Here is a 19,829-nt window from a genome sequence, read left to right as displayed (position 1 = left end):
TGGGGTGCCCTTAAGTCTCAGGCTCATAACGACCCCATGCCCAATGGCGGGAACTGCCCAGTAATGGTGTCTGAGCCCGTGGTCACAGCCACGGTATCACTCCATCGCCTGGAGGGCCACCCTCTTTTCTCTCCGTCTACCAGAGACTGGTCCCTCTGGAGAACACGTCCAAAGTAGCCTAAGACAAACTGCCCCTAAGGGGTTCTCTGGCTGGGCGCTTGTCCAAGGTCAGACAGCCTCATCTTTCACTGGTGGGTTTGAAACACAAACCTTGGAGTTGGAAGACCATGGCATGACCCACAATGCAACCAGGACTCCTCGGCACCACAGTGACACATTCCTCAGTGGGACCTCTCGCCCTCAGGCATCAGAATTGGGACCCTGCTTTCTCTAGCCCCTCGTCAGGCCTGGTGAATCAGCATGTTCCCCAGCCTGTCTCATCACTGCACGTTGAGGTTTCAGAAGAAATGACCAGGGTCTTGCTGGGGTCGAGGGCACCCCTTTTGCTGTAGCCTGGGGGTAAAGCACACTGACATCGGAGCTCTGACGAAAGGTCTTTTATTGTCCACGTGAGGTAGGAAGTGAGGTCTCAGCCGTGGAGGCCACCCTCCTGGGCACCACTGAAAATGAAGCCACGCTGCTCCCAGACGGACATGCCGTTCCATGAGGTGCCCAGGGCATGTGTCTGCCTGCCCCTCAGGGAGTGGGGCACACCGCCCCCTGGAAGCAGGGGTTGATGGTGGTCGTGACGGCGCTTTTGTAGAGAGGATTGTTGTCCTGGGAAAAGAGGCAGGGAATCGGGCAAGGGTGCCGAACCCTACCCGCACCCCCGTTAGCCCTGGGAGGCCAGTCTAGAGCTTAAATCAGGACCCAGGAGGCCTGGCCCGGGAAGAAAGGCTCCAGTCAGGGGAATCCGGTGCACCTCCCTGATCGGCAGGAAGCAACAGCTCTCACCTGCTTCCAGCTAAGCTGCTGCTGCTCCTTCTCAAAACGACTGAACTCCCGGCGGTCATAGATTTCCACTGAGACCCGGTAAGCCAGGACCAGCCCCAGCCCCACGGCCACGATGCCCCCCACGCAGCCCAGCACGATAGCCTGGGTGTAGTCTGCTCCCTCTGCGGGGGGAGAAGAGAGGCCACCCACACTTGGGGTGAGGCATAAGGAGGGCCAAATAGTTGCCTCCTCTGTCCTTCCCAACCCTGCCTGCTTGGCACTGAAAGCAAAGGGGGCCCTCGGGGACCCAAGTGACCCCTGGGGCACAGTGCCTCTGCCCTGGCCTGTGATGCACGGGATCGATCCACCCAGCCTGCTTTCCCATCTCCCCTTTACCTCCGGCTTCTGAGGCCTGAGCCCCGACCCTCAAGCACGAGCCCCACACTCACTCTCTTGGAGTTTCACTCTCAGCCTGACACTGCCGCCGGCCTCCTCCACCAAGAGGAAGAACGGCTGGTTGTCCACGGTCCTCTCTTTGCACCAGCCAACCACCAGGACGGGCGTCAGAGCCAAAGTCACGTTGACATGGGCACAAGCCAAGCTGCAATTGGTGGCCAGGGGGCCAGTCCCGAAGACCCCGCACTCTGCACAGGCCCTGCGCAGTAGACCCCAAGAAGTTAGCAGACAAGGTGGTTGCTCCAGCAGCCTGCCCAGCTGGCCCCTGTGCCCCGCAGCCGCGCCTCACCGATGTCTCTCACATGGGGTCTCGCAGCCCAGGCACTGGTCACACAGAGCACCGTAGTAGCCTCGGTGGCAGTGGCAGCGGTTGCATTTGCAGTAGCCGTGCCCACTGCACTGGTCCCCGCTGGGGCTGGTGCAGCTGTCCACAGCCCCGCTGCACTCGCAGGCCCTGCCCGTGTGGTTGCCCCAACATTGGCACACTCCACATTGACACCGGCCAAAGCCTGGGGCAGAACCATACGTTGTGTAACCACCACACCCCACGCACACGTGGATCCCTAGGCCACCCCCCGGACCCGTGCCCCAGCCCCTCTGCAGTGGGCCCCCGCCCTGGGGAGAGCCCCCCCCACAGGCACCAGCTACCTCCACAGAGCAGGCCCTCGTGCCGCTCACAACTGGCATCGTCACACTCGCACAGGCGCCCGGAGCTCTGCCCGCTGCAGCGACAACGCCCACACTGGCACCGGCCCTTCCCGCTGCATAAGGGGCCCGTGCCATTGGGATCCCGGCACCCAGACTCCAGATCGGGGGAGGACATCTCAGCCTCTGAGCACTCACAGAGCCGGCCCCGACGTCCAGGGGCACAGCTGGGAGAAGGCAAAGGTACAGCAGGGGAGAAGGTGGTCACAGTTAGACTGCCCCTTTGTCTTACACACACACACACACACACACATCTCTCTCTCTCTCTCTCACATTGAGTCCATCCTAATAGCCCAGTCGGCCAGGGTAGAACTGTTCCCTAGCGTTGCCAAGGCTGGGCATCTTTTACAGAAGTAGCCTGCCTCCTCGTCCGCTGCAGACTCGCCTCAACCCACGAGAGACAGGAGGCTGAAGGAGTGCTGCGGCGGGGGGGGGGGGGGGGGGGGTACTGAGTGGGACGAGCAGAGGAAGTTCCAGGGCCCAGGGCAAGGCAGGAAAGGGACATATCCGGGAGGCACCCCAGTAGATAATATAGGGTTGGGTGGTGGGGCCTCTAGGATGAAGCTACTTGGGAGACCCTGGCAGGGGGACAGGAGCCACACAGTTGCGTGAAGGGGAACAGGAAGTGCTCACCTGCACACCCCACACTGCAGCCGCCCCTGGCCGTCACTGCAGTGGGGAGCCTGAGGCTGGACGTCGCTACAATTGCAGTCACACAGTGTGACCAGCTCCACTGTCAGCTCTTCGGAGAAGCCAAGGGCCCGGAGCTTCAGAAACTGGGGTTTTTCGAAGCAGTGGGTGGTTTGGAGTGTAACCCAGAAATCCACCTGAGGTCATGTAGGTAAAGTCAGACTCACATCACCCAGAATACCTGTCCTCTAGAGCGTGGCTGGAGGATGCCCTAGGCAACTGCCTAAGCTCTCTCAGCCCGCCCAGTTTTCGATCCCGACCGCCCCCCACACCCTCCGGGCAGCGCTCACCGTTTGGTTGATTCGGACGTTATCGCACTGGCCTTGGTCCCCGGCTTCCCCCTGCTGGGGACCGCCGCACTGAGACATATACGAGATGTTGACCCCAGGCAGAGGTGAGACGTGTTTAAGGGTCACAGTGGATGACAGACTCTGTGGGGAGGCGGGATCCTGTCTTGGTGACTGTCCGTGTGCAGAGCAGCACTGGGCTGCCCAGGCTTCTGTGGCTGGGGCCTTCCAGCAGCAGGTCACCAGGTCTTTGCCCAAGCCCCGCTCACTCAGTGGGTTCAAGCCACCAGCCCGTCAGTAGCTGAGTGCTTAGTCAATTGTATCACCTAAGGACTCCTGTTCTTGCCGACCCCGCCATTATGCCCGTTCCAATTCACAGAGCGGGTACCCTAGGCAAGGTTCCCAAGGCTGTAAGTCTCTCCAGGAACAGATACCCTCATCGATCTCTCGAGGGACCGCTGGTGGATTCGAACAGCCAGTCAGTCTTGAGGTTAGCAGGCCGACTCTGGCTAAGGACGATTCGGATCCGCCAGCCGCTCCTCAGGAGAGAGATGCCGCTGTAAAGATGGCTACCCCCTGAAACCTGTATGGTGGTGGCTTTACGGTCTCTCCAGCGAATCCAAAATCTGCCCGAACCCTGCCCACCAGGCTCCTTCCACTCTGCCCAGTGCAGACGCGTGCCCAGAGGAAGGGACTGCAGACTGAGTGGAGGGAACAGCGGCCCTCCAAAGGCTGAACACAGCTGCCTGCAAGGGTCCGCTGGAGGTCAAAGGTAGCCAGACACCAAAGGTTTGCACTGATCCAAACTGCCACACTCCCAGTCGGGACACAGACAGGGTCTGAAGGGCCCAGCCTGTACACTGACTGGCCTGGGAAATTTGATCTGCGCGCTCATTTTCTCACCATGGATGTAAGACTCGGGTCCTGTTAGCAAGGAGCCCCTGGGTAGCAGAGAGCCCTCAGCTACTAACCAGAGGGGGGTGGTTTGAAGCGACTCAGAGGTGCCTTGGAAGAAAAGCCCAGCCATCAGCACAAGAGCCCTGCGGAGCACCGGTCCCTCCCTGTCACCAAGGATAAGACCTGAACCCCAGAAACCTGGATTTCGCCAGTTCCCACCACCTGTCAAATCTGATGGCAGCAGGGAGGTCAGTCGGTCGGTCTGTCTTTGGATTGTTTACAAGCTTACTGAAGAAGGCGCAGCCATCAGGGCTCACAGTCTTTGTGTAGAGACTGACACTGAAGACAGATGCCGGCCCTTCGTGTGTGTGTGTGTGTGTGTGTGTGTGTGTGTGTCTCCTAGGGCAAATCATTTCGCCTCCTGGGTCTGTGTCCTCATCTCTACAACAGAGATGGCCATAGTTATGAAGCAAGCCTGAAGCACATCTCTCTCCAAGTCGGACTCCTCGCTTGGCACCTAGCTCTTAGGGTGTCCCAATGTCCAGAAATGGCCAGACTATTAATGATAGTCACACAAACCCTAAATAGGAGCTGTGGAGGGTCAGACCCCAATGTGACCAGACCCTCGTAGTCTGGCTACTCCCTGCCCCTCCTGAGCCCTGTCCCTCCCACACCCCGGCAGGGCCTCCTCACGTTGTATGCGTCCATGATGAGCTGCAGCACGTTGCTGGAGTTCTCGCTCAGTTCCCCAACCGTGGACTTGGGAATCAACTTGCTCAGCTCCTAGGTGAAGAGGAGTGGGGTGAGGAGGGGGTGTCACAGCTCGAGGGAGATAGGCACCAGGGGGGACAGGAGGGAGTCTGGCAGCCCTTACCTGGTACACAGGCAGTGTGGCACTGGTGACGGCAAAGATGGGCTGGATATTCGCCGCAGAGAGGGCCTGAGCAACCTGACCCACAGAGGGGTAGTCCTGGGCAGGCGGGGAAGGATGGGGACAAGGTGAGGACCACAGGACACCCCCCCCCCGTCAGGTGCAGGAGACAGGGTTCCAGCAGCAGGTGGAGTTCTAGAAGCTGGGCAAGGGCGTGGGTGGGAGTGGGGTGGCCGAGGGACCGCAGCGAGGAGTGTGCTCTCGGAGGGTGGTTCTTGGAGGAAAGAAGCGGACTCACAAACTCTGTGCTGCGACTGTAGAGACCATTGCTGTCCAAGTGGCAGCGTCCATCGCTGGGCCTGAAAATGCCGCCCAACTTCCCATCCCCAGCCGTGTGGAAGATGTCATCGGAGGTGAAGACCAGAAGCCGGGACACGTTTCGCCAGCCAATCTGCTCCTGGGGTGGGCCAGAGGCAGAGTAGTCTATGTGCCTGGACACGGCCCTCCCAGCACCCCCCCCACACACACACACAATCTCCTTAGCCAAGGAGCTCCCTCGCTAGCCTGGTTCTGAGTCAGTCTTTGCTCCGCCCCCTTGTCTTCAGCTCCCCGATTCTCTGAGCTCTCCCCAGCGCCCCCCACCAGGGTTGGGCCCTTCCAGTGAGTCAGGAAAATATGCTCCTTCCTCAAGATGATGTATGGGATCTATCAAGAACTTGTGACTCTCTCGTATGCACACCTACAGTGACATCCATCACGGAGTGGCGCCATGGGGACAGCCAGGGGACCCAGGTGGCCCCGCAGGCTGAGCCTCACCTGACAGACCGCAGCCTGCAAAAGAGCGTCAAAGCCACCTTCGGGTGAGTCCAGGTTGCCGGACACATTCTGGAGCCCCACCTCCCGCTCGAAGACCTTGGCCTCGCTGGTCAGGGGCAGCACGTGGTGGAAGCTGAAGGGCGGCTGGCAGGGCTCCAGCCGGGTGGGGCAGGGGTGGCGCAGCTTGGACGGCACCGTGCTCACGAAGGGCAGCACCGTCTTGTCCACGAAGGAGCCGAAGCCTGGAGCAGGGGTGGCAAGGAGGGGTCAGCGGCCAGTTGAGGACTCAGAAGGGAGGGCATGGTGGCAGCCATAAAGGGGGTAATGGAGAAGGCGGCCCAGGAGGGGCCTGGCAGGAGCAGTCAGGGACGGAGGGGCTGGAGGATGCAGAGACAGGAGAGGCCCAGGAGCTTCCTGAAGGCCAAGGAAGGAGGAAGATGAGAGGGGTGAGGGGGGGAAGGGGTGTCCTGAACAGGAACCAGCTGAGTGCAGAATGCTCAGCCAGGGAAGTTGGCATCTAGACCTCCTGGTCCCTGAGGCGGTGGGGTGGCAGCAAAGTAGCTGTCTGAACACAGCCTCTCCAGCCGCTAGGCCCGAGAAAAAGCAAGGGGTCGGAGGGTCTGGCAAATGACCTTCATCTCGCCCTTGACCGGTGGGTGTCTTGGGAAGGGACATCAGAGGCTGGCCAGGTCTGTCAGAAGGCAGGGGAGGGCAGGTCGAGACCCTCCCCCACCCCTGTCTGTGTCTGGTGGTCAGCGGGTAAGTCCGCAGGGAGCCCAGGGCTGGGGCGGGGTGGGGGCCGTCCTCGGCTCACCGATGCGCACGGAATGGGTGACCTCCTGCAGCCGCAGCAGCAGGTCGTGTCCCAGCTGGCGCACGTGCTCCAGGTCGTCCTTCATGGAGTAGCTCAGGTCCATGAGGTAGTACAGGTCCACCGGATAGCCCTCGGCCCGCAGGAAGCGCACTCGGAACCGCTGCGCCTCCCCTGGGGCGGGGCGGGGATGGGACATGAGCAGGGCATGGGGGGTGGGGCAGCCCAGCCCCCCCCCCACTTTCCCCCCCCTGTCCAGACAGGGAGCTGACCCACGCTCACCGGGCCGGAGCGTGACGCGGACCCGCTGCGGCGCCAGCTGGACAGTGCCTTGGCCGCCGCGCATGCCCTGGCTGAACGGGCGGTCCTCCAGCACCTCCCGCCGGCCCCGGGGCTCCTCCAGCTCCTCGACAGGGCAGCCCCGGGCCAGCAGCTCCTCCCGCCCCGCGCAGCGCCGCTCCTCCGCCTCCCCAGATGCTGTGAAGTTCTGGGTAACAGGTGGAGAGCCCTCAGTCACAACCACTCCATCCCTGGGTTCCACTTCCAGAACCACCCTGCCCTCAGGGCCACCTCCCCTCTCAGTTGCTCCCTGGACCTCTCCAGTCTCCTCCTCTCCCTTCTCCAGCTACCTTCCCTCCCCTGCCCTTTGACATCTGCAAACCCCACTTCCTGTAGCACCCCCACTCTCCCTGCCCTTATCTTGGTTCACCAGATACCCTCCTCTGTCTTCCCCCTCCCTAGGGCCATCGACTTCCGGTTGAGAGCTCCAGACCTCCCCAAAAGGGACGCCTGGCCGCTAGCCCTCCTTTCCCTACCTTCTTGAAGGGACTAAATAGCTACCCTTGCTTCCTGGTTAGAGAAGGACAGGGGCCCACCGAAGAGGACACCCCTTCACACACTTCCCCTTGCGTCTCGCACCCCTGGTGGGGCTGGGAAGCCACAGGGGAAGGAAACAGAGCTCTGCTCTTCTCTGCTGGCTTGGGTGCAGGCTTCTGGTCCCCTGACTGGAGGAGAACCTCTCCAAGATCTACCACCACCACCTGCCCCACCAACCCCATCAGCTGTGTCTTTCAGCCTCCAATGGGCTTCCTCCTCGTCTGCCCCACTCTGTCCTGGTGCCTGTCCTAGTCGAACGCCACAGGTTCCTCCTGTCCCTAGCTTGGCCACCTCTCATGCCCTGCCCTTCAGTGATGTCGGCCTCTTTAAGGTGCAGTAAAGACAGAACCCCTGGGTCTGACTAGCTAAGAAGAGACCCCTCCTCCTCAGCATCCTTCTCAACCACTCACTCTGCATTTACACGGCTCAACACCTCTCCCCACAAGCCACGGACTTCAAACTCCTTCCCACTCCAGTCAGATGGCTACACACCCAGAATGACCACCGCCACCCCCGCCCCCAGCCCAGACTTAGATACTTCAATCACATACTTTCACACATGTACACATACACAACCGTTTCCTCCAATGACCACACTGGCACTTACTTCCTCCACATCCCTGACCGCATGCCCTCTCCATACGTACACCCAAACACGGACGTCAGCATCCACGCTCCGGAGTCTTCATGAATGTTCCTGTGCCACAGCACATGCACAGCACACAGCACATGCACAGCACATACACAGCACATGCACAGCACATGCACAGCATATGCACAGCATATGCACAGCACACAACACACAGCACATGCACATATACCGCACATACACAACACACAGCACAATACACAGCACATGCACAGCACACAGCACATACACAGCAAACAGCACACAGCACATGCACAGCATATGCACAGCACACATCACATACACAACACACAGCACATGCACATATACCGCACATACACAACACACAGCACATGCACAGCACACAGCACATACACAGCAAACAGCACACAGCACATGCACAGCACATGCACAGCACATGCACAGCACACAGCACATACACCGCACATACACAGCACACAACACATGCACTTGCACACAGCACATGCATAGCACATGCACATACATAGCACATACACAGCACATACACAGCACATGCACATACACAGCACATACACAGGTACCCTTGGTACCCAGACTCAGTGGCACACGGCTGCGGAATGCACCCAGAAGATGACACACATGCCCACACTAGGACACACAGAACCCCTGCTCACACGTCCACCCGGCTGGGTACACACAAAGGTCACAGGTCTGTCTTACCAGTTGCTTGCACCACGCACAGCTGGGGTGTGAGAGAATGCATTGCTTGCAGGAAGGGGCTGGCTGGCAGGACCCCAGCAGAGAGAGTCGTGGGTCCCCCCATTCAGCGGCCTTCCCTGGGGATTGGGTCTTGGTGTCCAGCGCCCTCTCACCTCTGCTCAGAGCCAGCAGGAACCCAAGGACCATTGACAAAGCCACCATGGCCTGTAATAGGTAAAGGGGGAGGGGGCATATGGATCCTCTGGATGACCCCCCAAGTTCTCAGCTTAGACTGTGGTTGTCACACTCAGAACTGTACCCCAGCTTCTTATACCCCCGCAGAGTTTCACTTCCCCTGTAGATCCAGCAGTTTCTTTAAGACGGAGGTAAGGTACATAGTTAAGGCTTGAGATGGGGCCTTCGAGAAGACCTGTCCTTTCTGGATGCCCACTCCGTGAGTCGAGGGTGAACAAAATAGCCCTACCCAGCTTAGAGGCCCTGAGGTCTCTTCACCAAGACTCTAGGCCACAATGGAGGTAGACTCCAAGAAGAAAGGGACCGGCCTGCCTCAGTCTCTCCTTGGCTGGGAGACAAGCCAGATGCTTCCTCTGGGCCCTGGTTCTCCAAGCATAAGGGAGGTTGAATGAATGATGTCCTACAACTCCCACATCCTTGCGTTCTCAATGACAGGATCTAAAGGTAGGGATGCCAGGAGTGTCGACAAGGGGCGGTCCCTGATTGACGAGGCAGCAAGAGGAATGAAGGTTAGACCACAAGTAGGACTGGAACAGTCTGCAACTCACTGCCATCCATCACGTCAATGTCAGCCCTCAGGGACCTTATAAAACAGGGAAGAACTGCCCCTGTGAGTTTCCAAGACGGTAACTCTGTGGGAGTAGAAAACCTCATCGTTTTCCCACGGTGGTTTCAAACTGCTGACCTGAGGGATCACAGGCTGACCAATAACCACTAAGCCACCAGAGCTCTCCCAGCAATGTGAGCCCGGAGGGAATGGCATGGATGGTCGGGAGAGCTTGCCTAATTCTGCATAGAGACTTTTGAAAACTCCGTAAACACATGAAGAAACGATCCATTCCCAAGGTTCAAAAGGTTTTTTAACAAAGGCCCAAGAGGCCCCGATAAAATAATCTTTAGAAAAACAAAAGAAAAGGTACAGAATGAGAGGCTTCCCACCTCCACCCCCTGCACCCACTCCAAAGGGTTGTCATTTCCAGAGGGCGGTTGTTTACGGCCTTCAAATGGCAGGATGCTTTTCCTCCGTTCTGCACTTTTTCTTTTATGCCCCCTCTCTTAAAAAGCTTTTCTTGGAGAAAACACAGAGCTCCTTGGTTCATTTGTACAGCTAGGCACATTTCCATCGCATGGCTCTGTCCTCTTGTCCCAAGTTAGTCCTTGAAGGACGGACATTTAAATCGAGTCTAATCCTTCACCATTATAAATGATGCCGCAGTTTCTTCAAGAGGATGGGTAAGGGACAAGTCGCAGGCTTGGGGAAGGGCCACAGGGAAGACCCCCTACTGTAAATAAGAACCCATGTATTTATCATTTCACCCACGTGCAAGAGACGTGGTCGGCTACACCCCAGGAGACTATTTGCAAGTGCCAATAGATGGTGGGTGTTGCCCACCTCCCCACATGCTCGCCAGAGAGACAGGACCTGTTGTAACTCCTTGCCCTAAAGCATGTGCATCTTGGGCAGCGTGGGTCTGGACTCAGATCCCAATACGGTTCATAGTACATGGGGAAGGGCGGAGTACCAAGAAGTAGGAGGAAGGGTGGGGTACCCGGCCTGCTCCCCACCACCTGTGACCCCAGGTGCACCATGTAACAGAGCCTTCCCCAAGCCCAGGATGCAGTACCGAGTAACCTCAGCCCTATTTGCTCTACAGCCCTGCGGTCGTGGTCTGCCGGGAGATGCTGCTGCACTGAGCCCATGGCTGACTCAGCTCTCATTGGGGCCCCACAGACACACTGGCTCCCCCAAATTGGGCAAACCCAGAGTCCTCCACCCCACCCAGCTCCCCAAAAGGGAGCCCTGGGAATCCCAGACAATCCTCCCCAGTCCTCCTCTCCCAGTTCCTCCTCCTTCTCCACCTCCTCCTCGCCTTACCCAACTCCCTGCCTCTCACTCTGGCTTCTGTCTAGGTCGGCTTCTCTCCGGCTTCTTCTATTAACAATGTTGACTCTATCTTTTCTCCTCGACCGACCTCTTCATCGGTTGTTTTACTTCCTTTTTCTCCTCTGAGTCTAACCAGAGACTGTCTCCTTCCACTCCCTCTTTCTACAAATGGAAACCCGAAGCCACGGAGAGGTGAGAGCGAACAGGACACACAAGAGGCAGAGAGGGGATCAAGCCAGGTCAGCCTCTGGCCTGGCGTTCAGCCTCTCCTCCATCAGCTTCTTCAAAGGGGTGTGTTGGCCCCTCTCCCCTGGCCTTTGCTGAGTGTTCCTGTCCGCCCTCCCTGCTCTCGCCTCTGCACTGACCCATGTCCCGGCCTCAGTTCTGACTCCAGTGCATGCTTGACTGACCACAGAGCACCTTCTGCCCAGCCCAGCCCAGCCCCACCACCTGCTGTCTGCCCTCTTAGACAAAGGCACAGTGGAGCTGGAACTGAGCAGCGGGGCCAAGACTGCAAGGAAGGAGTTCAGTGGCCCCTCAGTTGACTGGGTGGAGGTCTGAGCCAAGGTCACAGCATTGGATAGCAGGCTGTCCGCTGGGGAGCGCTAGTGAGAGAGCCCTACTTTGGCACCCCTCCTCTTTTGGCATTCGCACCCAGCCCGAACTCCTTCCCTTCCTGCCAGTTCCACTCTTGGGAAACTGGGGTGAGGCGGGGTGTGTGGTGTGTGTGTGTGTGTGTGTGTGTGTGTGTCTGTCCCCGGGGCTCTCAAGAGTCTCAGGATTTCACAAGGTGACTTCAGGTAAGAGGCCTCTTCCCTTCCCGGGAGGTTGAGAGAGATGGGGCCGGGGCTTGTAAGGAGAGGCAGTGCCAGGTACTCACTCACAGGGGCGGGTGTGCAGCGCAGCAGCCCTTCCGCCGGCCTCTGGGTTCTGAACTGCGTCTGCATCAAGCGGAGGCTACAGAAGAGGAAGTGACACGCCCTGGGGTGGGGGAGACTTGGGGGTGTGGGAGAGACTAATCTAGATACAGTGGAGCAGACCGAGGTGGGGCCGGGCCCTGGGGTGGACAAAGAAGGCAGGGGTCCGGGAGGAAGAAGCGTGACATCTCGCCCGTCCATCGAGTCCTTACCCCATGTACACACATGCCATGATGTGCCCCGGTGGAGTAGCGGGCCACACACTGGGCTGCTAGCAGCAAGGTCAGCAGGTTGACGCCACCGCCACTCCGAGGGAGATGCAGCCATCTTTCCTCTCAGGAGAGAGTTTCGTCTAGGAAACCTCCAGGACCCCTGAGTCCGCTCGATGGCAGGGAGGAGGCACTTGCCTTCCTTTCACCTGTGCAGTGATTGAGGCGGAGAGGTAAGAAGAATTTAGCCTAAGGTCACACAGGTGGGAGGTGGTTGGCTGGCATGTAAAGGCGGCTCTGCCTGATGATGTCCCTACCTCGCTCAGTGTGCTAATTCCCACACAGGGCACGGTGGCACTGGGTTCCCAAGGCTTTCCAGAGGCAGGTTTTTCCAAAGCAGAGAGTGAGCCTTTCTTCGGAGGAGCACCGGAGAGGGCTCACGCCACCACCAAGCATTTCATCCCAATACACCCCCAAGGACGTCAAGGAACACGCTGGCTCCAACTCATTGCCATCATGCGAGCCCCTCCCGACTCAGTGACCCTCAGGTCCGAGCAGGACTGCCTGCCCTTGTGGGTTTCTCAGACCGTAACTTTTTGCGGGAATAGGACGCCTCCTCTTTTGCCCGGTGGAGGACTGGTTTGGAACTGCCGACCTCGTAGTTAGCAGCTCAACATGTCACCCACAAGGCCACCAGGGCTCCTTGGGCAACATGGTAGAAAGGAAGAACTATGGAGGCAGTGAGCTCTGTAGGGAGAGAGTGGTGAGAGACTATGGATCGTTTGGGAAACTGTGTGGTAGTGGGTGCTTAATGACCCAGGATCTGGAGTCCAACTGCCCTGGTTCAAATCCTGCCTCTCCCACCCGTTGTAGGAGCGAAGGATACTTCCCCCTTCCTGTGGCTGTTTCTCATGTCAAGGAGGGCAAGGACTGGTGCCACCAGGCAGCTGGCTGTAGCCACAGCACCTAGCCGGGCCTGTCTCCTAGTTGGTGCCCAATAAACATAGATGGGCGGCCCTAGCTGCTGGAGGGGGGAGGACAGTCCCTCCACAACCAGAGGGGGTTTCTATGGCAATGGCCCCTCCTACCCCAGGCTCTGTGGTTTCCCCTGTCGCTTCTTTCACTTTTTCTTCTGCTTCCCCACACCCACCTCCACATCCTCAATCTCCCCCAGGTCATGAGTAGAGTCAGAGTAGAAGCAGGCAAGGCTCATCCCCAAGGAAGAAGGTGGGTCAGTCACCCACGGGGAGCCAGAGGTGATCCCAGTGATGGGGCTGGCAGCGCAGGTGCAGAGGTTGGAAGCAGTGCAGGGTGAGCTACTGGGAGAGAAGGGAGCAGTGGGTGGTGGTCAGTAGCGGGGGTGAAGGCTGGGATCTGAAAGGCTAGTGGGGGTGAGTCCCGTCTCCGCCCCCCCCCCCGGTGGTAATGGGGAAACAGGTGATGGAGCGCGCGCCGTCTGCATGGGAAGAACAGTTTCACAGATGCAGGCTCCAGGAGCTGGGCAGGAGCCCCTCCTGAGGACAGACCTCTGAAGGCCACTCCTGCCTTCCCAAAGGGCCAGAGCGGATCAGATGCTCGGTGTCCCCTGGCACAGGTGTGTCATCAATCCATTTCTGCATCGCAGGCCACAAAAAGGCTTTGTTGAAGCGACCGCCCGCCTCTGCCAGCTCCCCAACCCCAGCCTGCTCACTTCCCCTCCCACCCGTTAGAGGGAGCCAGAGCCTGCGTGAGTTTCCATCACTTTATTTTGCAAAAATAGAAAACTCAGCAATATGCGATACAGCCGGGTGGAAGGGAGATGTAAACAGAGGGGGAAGGGGCAGCACCCTGACCCCCCCGGAGAAAAGGGGGAGCCAGCGGGAATCTTATTTGGCAGCTAAATACAAACGGGACTGGAGGAAGGAGGGTGGAGTCACAGGGGCCCTGGGCTCCCCCTCCCAAGACCCCTGGAGGAAGGGGTCAATTCCAGGGTGTAAACAAAAGCTAATAAATAAATAGAGGCTTCCTCTGGGTCAGGGTGGGACCAGCTATGCAGCACCCCTCCCTGGGCCAAGCTGCCCTGGGGTCAGGGGGGAAGGCACTAGGGGGCGAAGGAACCCCTGGCCCCTCTGTAGTGTTGGAGGATCCCTGCCCCGATGGCTGAGATGGGGGGCAGAGGGGACCCAAGGCACATGGCAGGGCTGGGGGAGGGGCTTGTAACGGAGGGCACAGGGCATGCTCTGGGCCAGAGCAAAGAGGTGCTGAATGGGCCCGCATCTGCCCCTTTCTCTTCTGGCCCCACAGAAACTCAGGGCCAGCCCGTCCCCACCAGGGACAGTGCACATGAGGCACCAACGGTGCGGGATGCAGCATGAGGCACCAACGGGCAGGGGCACGAGGGTGGGCTCAGCCCGGCCCCTGCACCCCCATTTGGTCTCTAGTGTTCCTGTCCGCGCCCAGAGGCCTAAGCACCTGGCAGGGGGACGGGCTGTGAACTGGCAGGAGCGTCCTTCTGCCCGAGGGAGCTGAAGACCCTGGTGTCTGAGGGGCAGCGCTGCGATTCCAGAGTCCAGATTCACGCTCACCCCTCTGCCCTCGCTCCTGGTGAGAACAGAACAGGCACCCCCAGATTGGAGGGGGAGCCGGTCAGAGCAGGTAGGGGGGTGAGCAGCATCCCCCACACCCCAAAACTTTGGCAAAAACAAGGAGCTGGCTTGAAGGGGTGGGGAGAAGGCAGCGCAGGTCCTCTCCCGGCCACTGGTGGTTTTTGGGAGATGGTCAGTCTGCTACCTGGAGCCCCAACCCCGACAGCGGGGAGAGTCAGGGGTCCTGGTCAGGCTGGGGGCTTTGGCTCCCTTCTCCCTTGTCCCCAGGTGCCTCATCCTCACTGGAGGACTTGGGGTGGGTGCCAGGCTGCGAGGAATCATCCTCGAACATCTCGGGGTTCTCCAGCATCTCTTGGATCAGGGGAGGCATCGGGCCAGGAATCTCCATCTTCAGAGTAATGGCCCTTTCCGCTCCTGCAAGGGAGGGAGGGGCAGAGACTCAGGGGCGGGTGGAGGCCCATGCTGGTCCAGGCCACTACCCGTATCTTTCTCAACTGCCCCTAGAGGCCTGCCACCTCTCTCCGTCCCCAGCAACTTCTTGGCTCCACTCGCTCGAGGGTTCTCACCCAACTGCCTGGACCCTTTACCTGGTCTTCTCTGCACTGTCTGCTGCCCTTAGCCCGTTCCTGCAGGCCGTCTACTCTAAGGACACACTACACAACAGCCATCCAGTCCATGGGCCAGGTTGGCTAGTAGTTCCTGGGCCCATTCTTAAGAACATTTACAATCACAGCCGACAGTTATCTAATACTATGTTCCAGCCTTCTGCAGGAGTGCCATCCAGTCCCATCAAGCTTTCGGTGAGGATGGACCATCTGCTCCGACTGATAGAGGAGTCAGTAGCCACCTGTGGCAACTCAGCTCGGCAATGGGACTGGGGCAGTAGAGGGAGTGACTTTCTAAATCGGTGCAATACCAAGCTGCATGCTCCTGCAGCCCGAGGAAGAAGCAGGTACAGGCAGAGACCACTCTACGAACAAGAAAGCGGAGGTCCCCAAAGTCAAGGACTTCCCCTTAAGCCTCCCGCTTGTATGTGGCAAAGCTAGGGTTCCAGTGTCGACCTCCAGGTCCTTGTCTCTTCCTGTCCACCTGTCCGGGCCCGGGGGACCAGCAGCTTCAAGCAGAGAGAGGGCGCGCCGCCTCCGGACTAACCCTTGGTGCTAATGCCTCGGAGGTCTGTGATCTTCATGAGCATCCTGGGGAACATGTAAGGCTGGCTGGGCCGCCGGCGCCGGGTGTACAGCCTCAGGGCTTCTAGCAGTGGCTCCTGCAGCTTGTCCACCTTTTCAGGTTCCTCTAGGTCCATGCGATCTGGGGTAGGAAGCACAGTGGAGTGAGAGGGACAGAAAACTGACGGGGAAGGCTGTGACCGGTGGCTGATCCGCCACTGGCACTGTCCTGGGAGCCTCCTGCTGTCCTCCATTCCCCGCACCTCCTCCACCCCTGGCTGGGCCCCTCCTTTCCCGCGGCCGCGCACAGGTGGAGCCATCCCAGGAGGGGCGCGCCAGGGGGCGCCCTCGCACCTCCGCAGATGAGGCAGATGGCGCTCAGCAACCCGGTCTCCGTGTCGTCCATCTCCAGAGGGAGGAGCTGCCCGGCGAAGGCGAAGACCAGGTCCGTGAGCGGTCCAAAGCCGGCGTTGTGCATCTGCGTCCGGTTCAGAGTCAGCCCGTCGGAGAAGGTCATGGTGTCCTGCTCGGGGGTGTACCGCGTGCAGATCCGCAGCATCTGGGGACAGGGGGCGAGGGGGGGCCGAGGGGGCGGAGTCAGGGCTGGCTCTGGGAAAGAGCAGGGGGTCGGTCCAAGAGGATGAGTGTCCAGTGGGACAGGTGTTGGAGGGTTCGAGGCGTGTCTAAAGCAGGCCCAGGAGGAAGGTCCTGAGACGGCAGGAGGTGGCAAGGGGTCTGCTGTGGTTAGGTGCCAAGGAGCCGGTTCTGACCCTCAGCCACCCTCTCTATGCACAACAGAATGATACCCCGCGTGGTCCTGCGCCACCTGCCCAAGAATTGTTTTTAGGAGATCCTAAGGCATAGCAAGGGGTCTACAAGTCCACAGTCAGGTCTTGGGGCCAGTGTCAGGCAAAAAGAGCTTGGGACTCTGGCAGAGGAGGTCTGGGGAGCCCATGATCTTTGGGGAGATCAGATGGGTGCTTGGGATCAAGCCTCAAATCAGAACCTGGCTCTGGCAGACATAGACGTCTTGGACTTGGCCAAGCCTAGGCTGCAGGGTGCAGTCAGGGTTTCAGAAAGCTGAGAGAGGAGAGAGGGAGAGAGGGAGAGAAGGAGAGAGGGAGAGAGGGAGAGAGCGAGAGAGCGAGAGAGCGAGAGAGCGAGAGAGAGAGAGAGAGAGCGAGAGAGAGAGAGAGAGAGAGAGAGAGAGAGAGAGAGAGAGAGAGAGAGAGAGAGAGAGAGAGAGAGAGAGAGATTGGAGTGAGCTAAGAAGAGCCACTCAGCTGGGTGGCAGCGGCAGGTGTGGGGCCTGACCTACCAAGATGTCCAGGCAGGCAGCCTTGAGCAGAGTGATCTGGTCAGCAATGCTGAGCCCCGTAAAACCGGGCACCCGCTTGGCAAACTCCACAATCTTGATGATGCACTTGGTGGCCAGCTCACTGAACTTGTCCCACAGCCCCAGATCCAGCTGCACCCGGTGGTCGGCACTGGAGTTCTTGGGGTGGGGATGAGAAGGCAAGCTGAAGCTCACCCCCTGGGACTGCCTTCTTTCTTCAAGCCCCCTAAACTCTCCCCTGTGTGTGCTCCCAGGCCCCCCCCCTCCAGATGTCCTCCTGGTCTCAGCACCGGACCCCAGCCGCCACCACCACCCACTGTTTGCCAAGTGCCTACAGGCTCCTCACCGTGGTGTACTTGCCCAGCTGACAGAGGGAGGGGAAGGTCTCCTGATGGGCTTTGCTGACCTTGGTGATAAGCTCTTCTAACTGGGGGCTCAGCTCATAGCTGTCAGGTGACCCTTCTTCCTTGACCTCTTTCTTCTTCTTGTTCCGGTCATTCCGCACAGCTGAGGGGTGGGAAAGGAGGGGGTAAGTCGGGACCCTCAGAGGTTCCCTCTGGGTTCCCCCTCCCACCCAGATTTCATCTGCTCAATTCATGCTCAGCTCTTAGCACGAACATTTATTCCCTGGGCCCTGCCCAAGGCCTTGGCTTTCTTTCCCATTGCCTCTATCAACTCCCTTGCCCAGGCTGGCTTCTCCCCAGCCCCACCCAGGGCCAGCAGCCCCTGCTCCTCCCCAGGCCACTCAGGCTCCATCCTGCCCTTCCTGTCACCCTGCAGGAGCTGGGGGGTGGGGGGGGTGGGGGGAGCAGGATATGCAGGCAGCAGGATATCCACTTATAGCCTTGGCAGCACAATGGCAGGGGGGAGGCACCCCAGATCCACCTCAGACTCAGTCCTGAGGGGGGAGGGGACTGGCAAGCCCCCCCACTTCCCCACAAACCAAGGGGTAGAGGAGATCCTAATTCCCACCCAGGCACTCCAAGGCAGGCTGAATCAGCACAGAGGGAAGAAAGGGAATGGGTGGGGCCTGAAGGGTGAATGGAGCTAATCAAATAGGACTGGCCAGGGAGGAGGAGGCAGGACCCCAGGGCAGGCTGGGCTCAGAGGTCAGGGAAGAGGCGGGGCCAGTGGGGCGAGGGTGGCCACAGCAGGGCAGAATAGGAGGGCTCCTGCCCAGGCCAGGGTGAGGGGCCTACCTTCCTTGGACATGCCCACTTCGAAGCACTTCTGCAGCCGGCAGTACTGGCAGCGGTTCCTTGTCACTTTGTTGATGATACAGTTTTTGTCGCGGTGACAAGTGTACACCATGTTCTTCTGGATGCTGCGGCGGAAGAAGCCCTGGAAGGCGGCGAGACCCCCCCGCCATGGGGATGCAGCTTCTGCCCACAGCTGGAGCCCCAGGGCCCGACAGGCGGGGTCAGGCCCGGGGTCCCTGCTGAGGAGGAATGGGGTGGGCTCTGGAACCACCGGGCATCCCTTTAAGACCCCAAAAGCTGAAGCCGAAGCAGTTCCTGGCTGGGCTAGTTGGCCAAGTGTGGAGGGGTGGTCCCTGAAACAGGATGCTGGGAGGACCAGGCTCTCTCACAGGCCTGGCAGGTTGCTCCCCAGACCTAGCCCAGTCCATGCATGAACTGCCTGGTGCACAGCTTCCCCACCCTGTCCCATGTGGGCCCACTCGCCCCCTGGTTTGGTCCCTGGTCCCTGGAGCCCGATCCACCCAGCCCAGCAGGTACACACCTTGCAGCCTTCACAAGAGCTGACCCCATAGTGGTAGCCCGAGGATTTGTCATTGCACACGAAGCATGGCTTGTAGACCCGAGGCGGCGGAGGGGGCGAGGGGGAGCTGGGTACCATCTCCTCGGAGCTGGTGCTCTGTGTCTCCACCGCTGGGGGAACGGAGTGATGTGAGGGTGGGTGGGGGGAGACGGACCCCTGAGGTCTCTAAGATGCCTCACCACTCATCATACACACTCTATTCCACTCCGCATCCTCCTCCTGCAGCCCATCGGTGAGAACACCGTCCCACTTGCAGGGCCCCTCACTGAGACCAGCCCTAGGCCTGGACGCTGCTGCACCAGTTCTGAAATTGCAAGCCAAGGCTACCATGGACGCTAAGTTCTCTGGGCCTCCGCTTCCCCACATATACAACAGGTTACAGGTGTGATGGACCTGTCACCTGTACCATCTCTATGAACCCCTAGGCCTTTCACTGTCACTCTGGCCACTCTTGGTCAGGTGGTCTATCTCCCACCATCCTCCTCCCTAAGAGACAATAGATCTGGGGGTGGCAGGCAACTGAGCCACCTGTCACTCATGATGGTGACCACCTGCTGGGATCCTCTCTAAAGAGGATAGGGCCTCCCTTTCTCTCAAGCAGCACTGAGTAGAGAATCCTCACGCTACCCCTCAAGTTGTTGTTAGCTACCACAGAGTAGAGGAGGCCCCCTGGACTCAAGGAGAACCCCAGGTGCTACGGAGCAGACCTGAGGTCATAGCCAAGTACCCCCTGTTAGTTTTGCCAAAACAGGGCTTTCTTCTACAGCACTGCTGGGGGCTTGAACTGCCAACCTTTAGGCTGGTAGCGGAGTACGAGGAAGGAGTTTGTTTTACCCAAGGATTCCCCGCCCCATGATAGCCCAATCAATTCTGACTCTTGTAGGCCCTAAGACAGAGTGGCAGTGGCTCCCCGGGGTCTCTAAACGGCAAATCTTTCAGGGAGTTGATCAGCTCATCTTTCTCAGGGTAGCCGGTGGGTTCAAAGCAATGCCCTTGTAGTTAGCAGTCCAATGCTTAACTCATTATGCCAGCAAGGCACCGCC

General features: G+C 59.2%; 2 protein-coding genes across 10 annotated transcripts in view; both read right to left on the bottom strand.

Moving 5' to 3' along the window:
- Window positions 1-568: 568 nt before the first annotated feature.
- ITGB7 (integrin subunit beta 7) lies at window positions 569-8,962 on the bottom strand. 3 transcript variants are annotated; one of them, XM_075552929.1, is made up of 14 exons: window positions 8,673-8,962; window positions 6,749-6,953; window positions 6,470-6,640; window positions 5,656-5,897; window positions 5,138-5,296; window positions 4,843-4,938; window positions 4,662-4,751; window positions 3,075-3,215; window positions 2,728-2,921; window positions 2,038-2,261; window positions 1,679-1,898; window positions 1,383-1,588; window positions 955-1,115; window positions 569-777 (listed from the first exon to the last, which is right to left on the bottom strand). In XM_075552929.1, exons 1-14 carry the CDS (start codon window positions 8,871-8,873, stop codon window positions 697-699), a joined length of 2,391 nt encoding a protein of 796 aa, XP_075409044.1. In that variant the 5' UTR covers window positions 8,874-8,962; the 3' UTR covers window positions 569-696. The 3 variants fall into 3 exon arrangements, with proteins under 3 accessions (XP_075409044.1, XP_075409045.1, XP_075409046.1); XM_075552930.1 differs by lacking the exon at window positions 4,843-4,938; XM_075552931.1 differs by lacking the exons at window positions 1,679-1,898; window positions 2,038-2,261.
- A 4,682-nt stretch (window positions 8,963-13,644) lies between these two features.
- RARG (retinoic acid receptor gamma) overlaps window positions 13,645-19,829 on the bottom strand; it is a 36,581-nt gene continuing 30,396 nt past the window's right edge. For all 7 annotated transcript variants that reach the window (XM_075551619.1, XM_075551620.1, XM_075551621.1 and 4 more), the window contains 7 exons: window positions 18,748-18,896; window positions 18,207-18,348; window positions 17,354-17,514; window positions 16,990-17,166; window positions 16,026-16,230; window positions 15,655-15,813; window positions 13,645-14,916 (listed from right to left, as the gene is read on the bottom strand). In XM_075551619.1, the coding sequence (XP_075407734.1) occupies window positions 14,717-14,916; window positions 15,655-15,813; window positions 16,026-16,230; window positions 16,990-17,166; window positions 17,354-17,514; window positions 18,207-18,348; window positions 18,748-18,896 (1,193 nt within the window). In that variant the 3' untranslated portion in view covers window positions 13,645-14,716. The remainder of the gene's footprint in view (window positions 14,917-15,654; window positions 15,814-16,025; window positions 16,231-16,989; window positions 17,167-17,353; window positions 17,515-18,206; window positions 18,349-18,747; window positions 18,897-19,829) is intronic.

This window comes from Tenrec ecaudatus, chromosome 6 (assembly GCF_050624435.1).
Source record: "Tenrec ecaudatus isolate mTenEca1 chromosome 6, mTenEca1.hap1, whole genome shotgun sequence".
NCBI lineage: Eukaryota > Metazoa > Chordata > Mammalia > Afrosoricida > Tenrecidae > Tenrec > Tenrec ecaudatus.
Note: the sequence above shows the minus strand (reverse complement) of the source record. Positions and strands in the feature narration are given on the sequence as shown.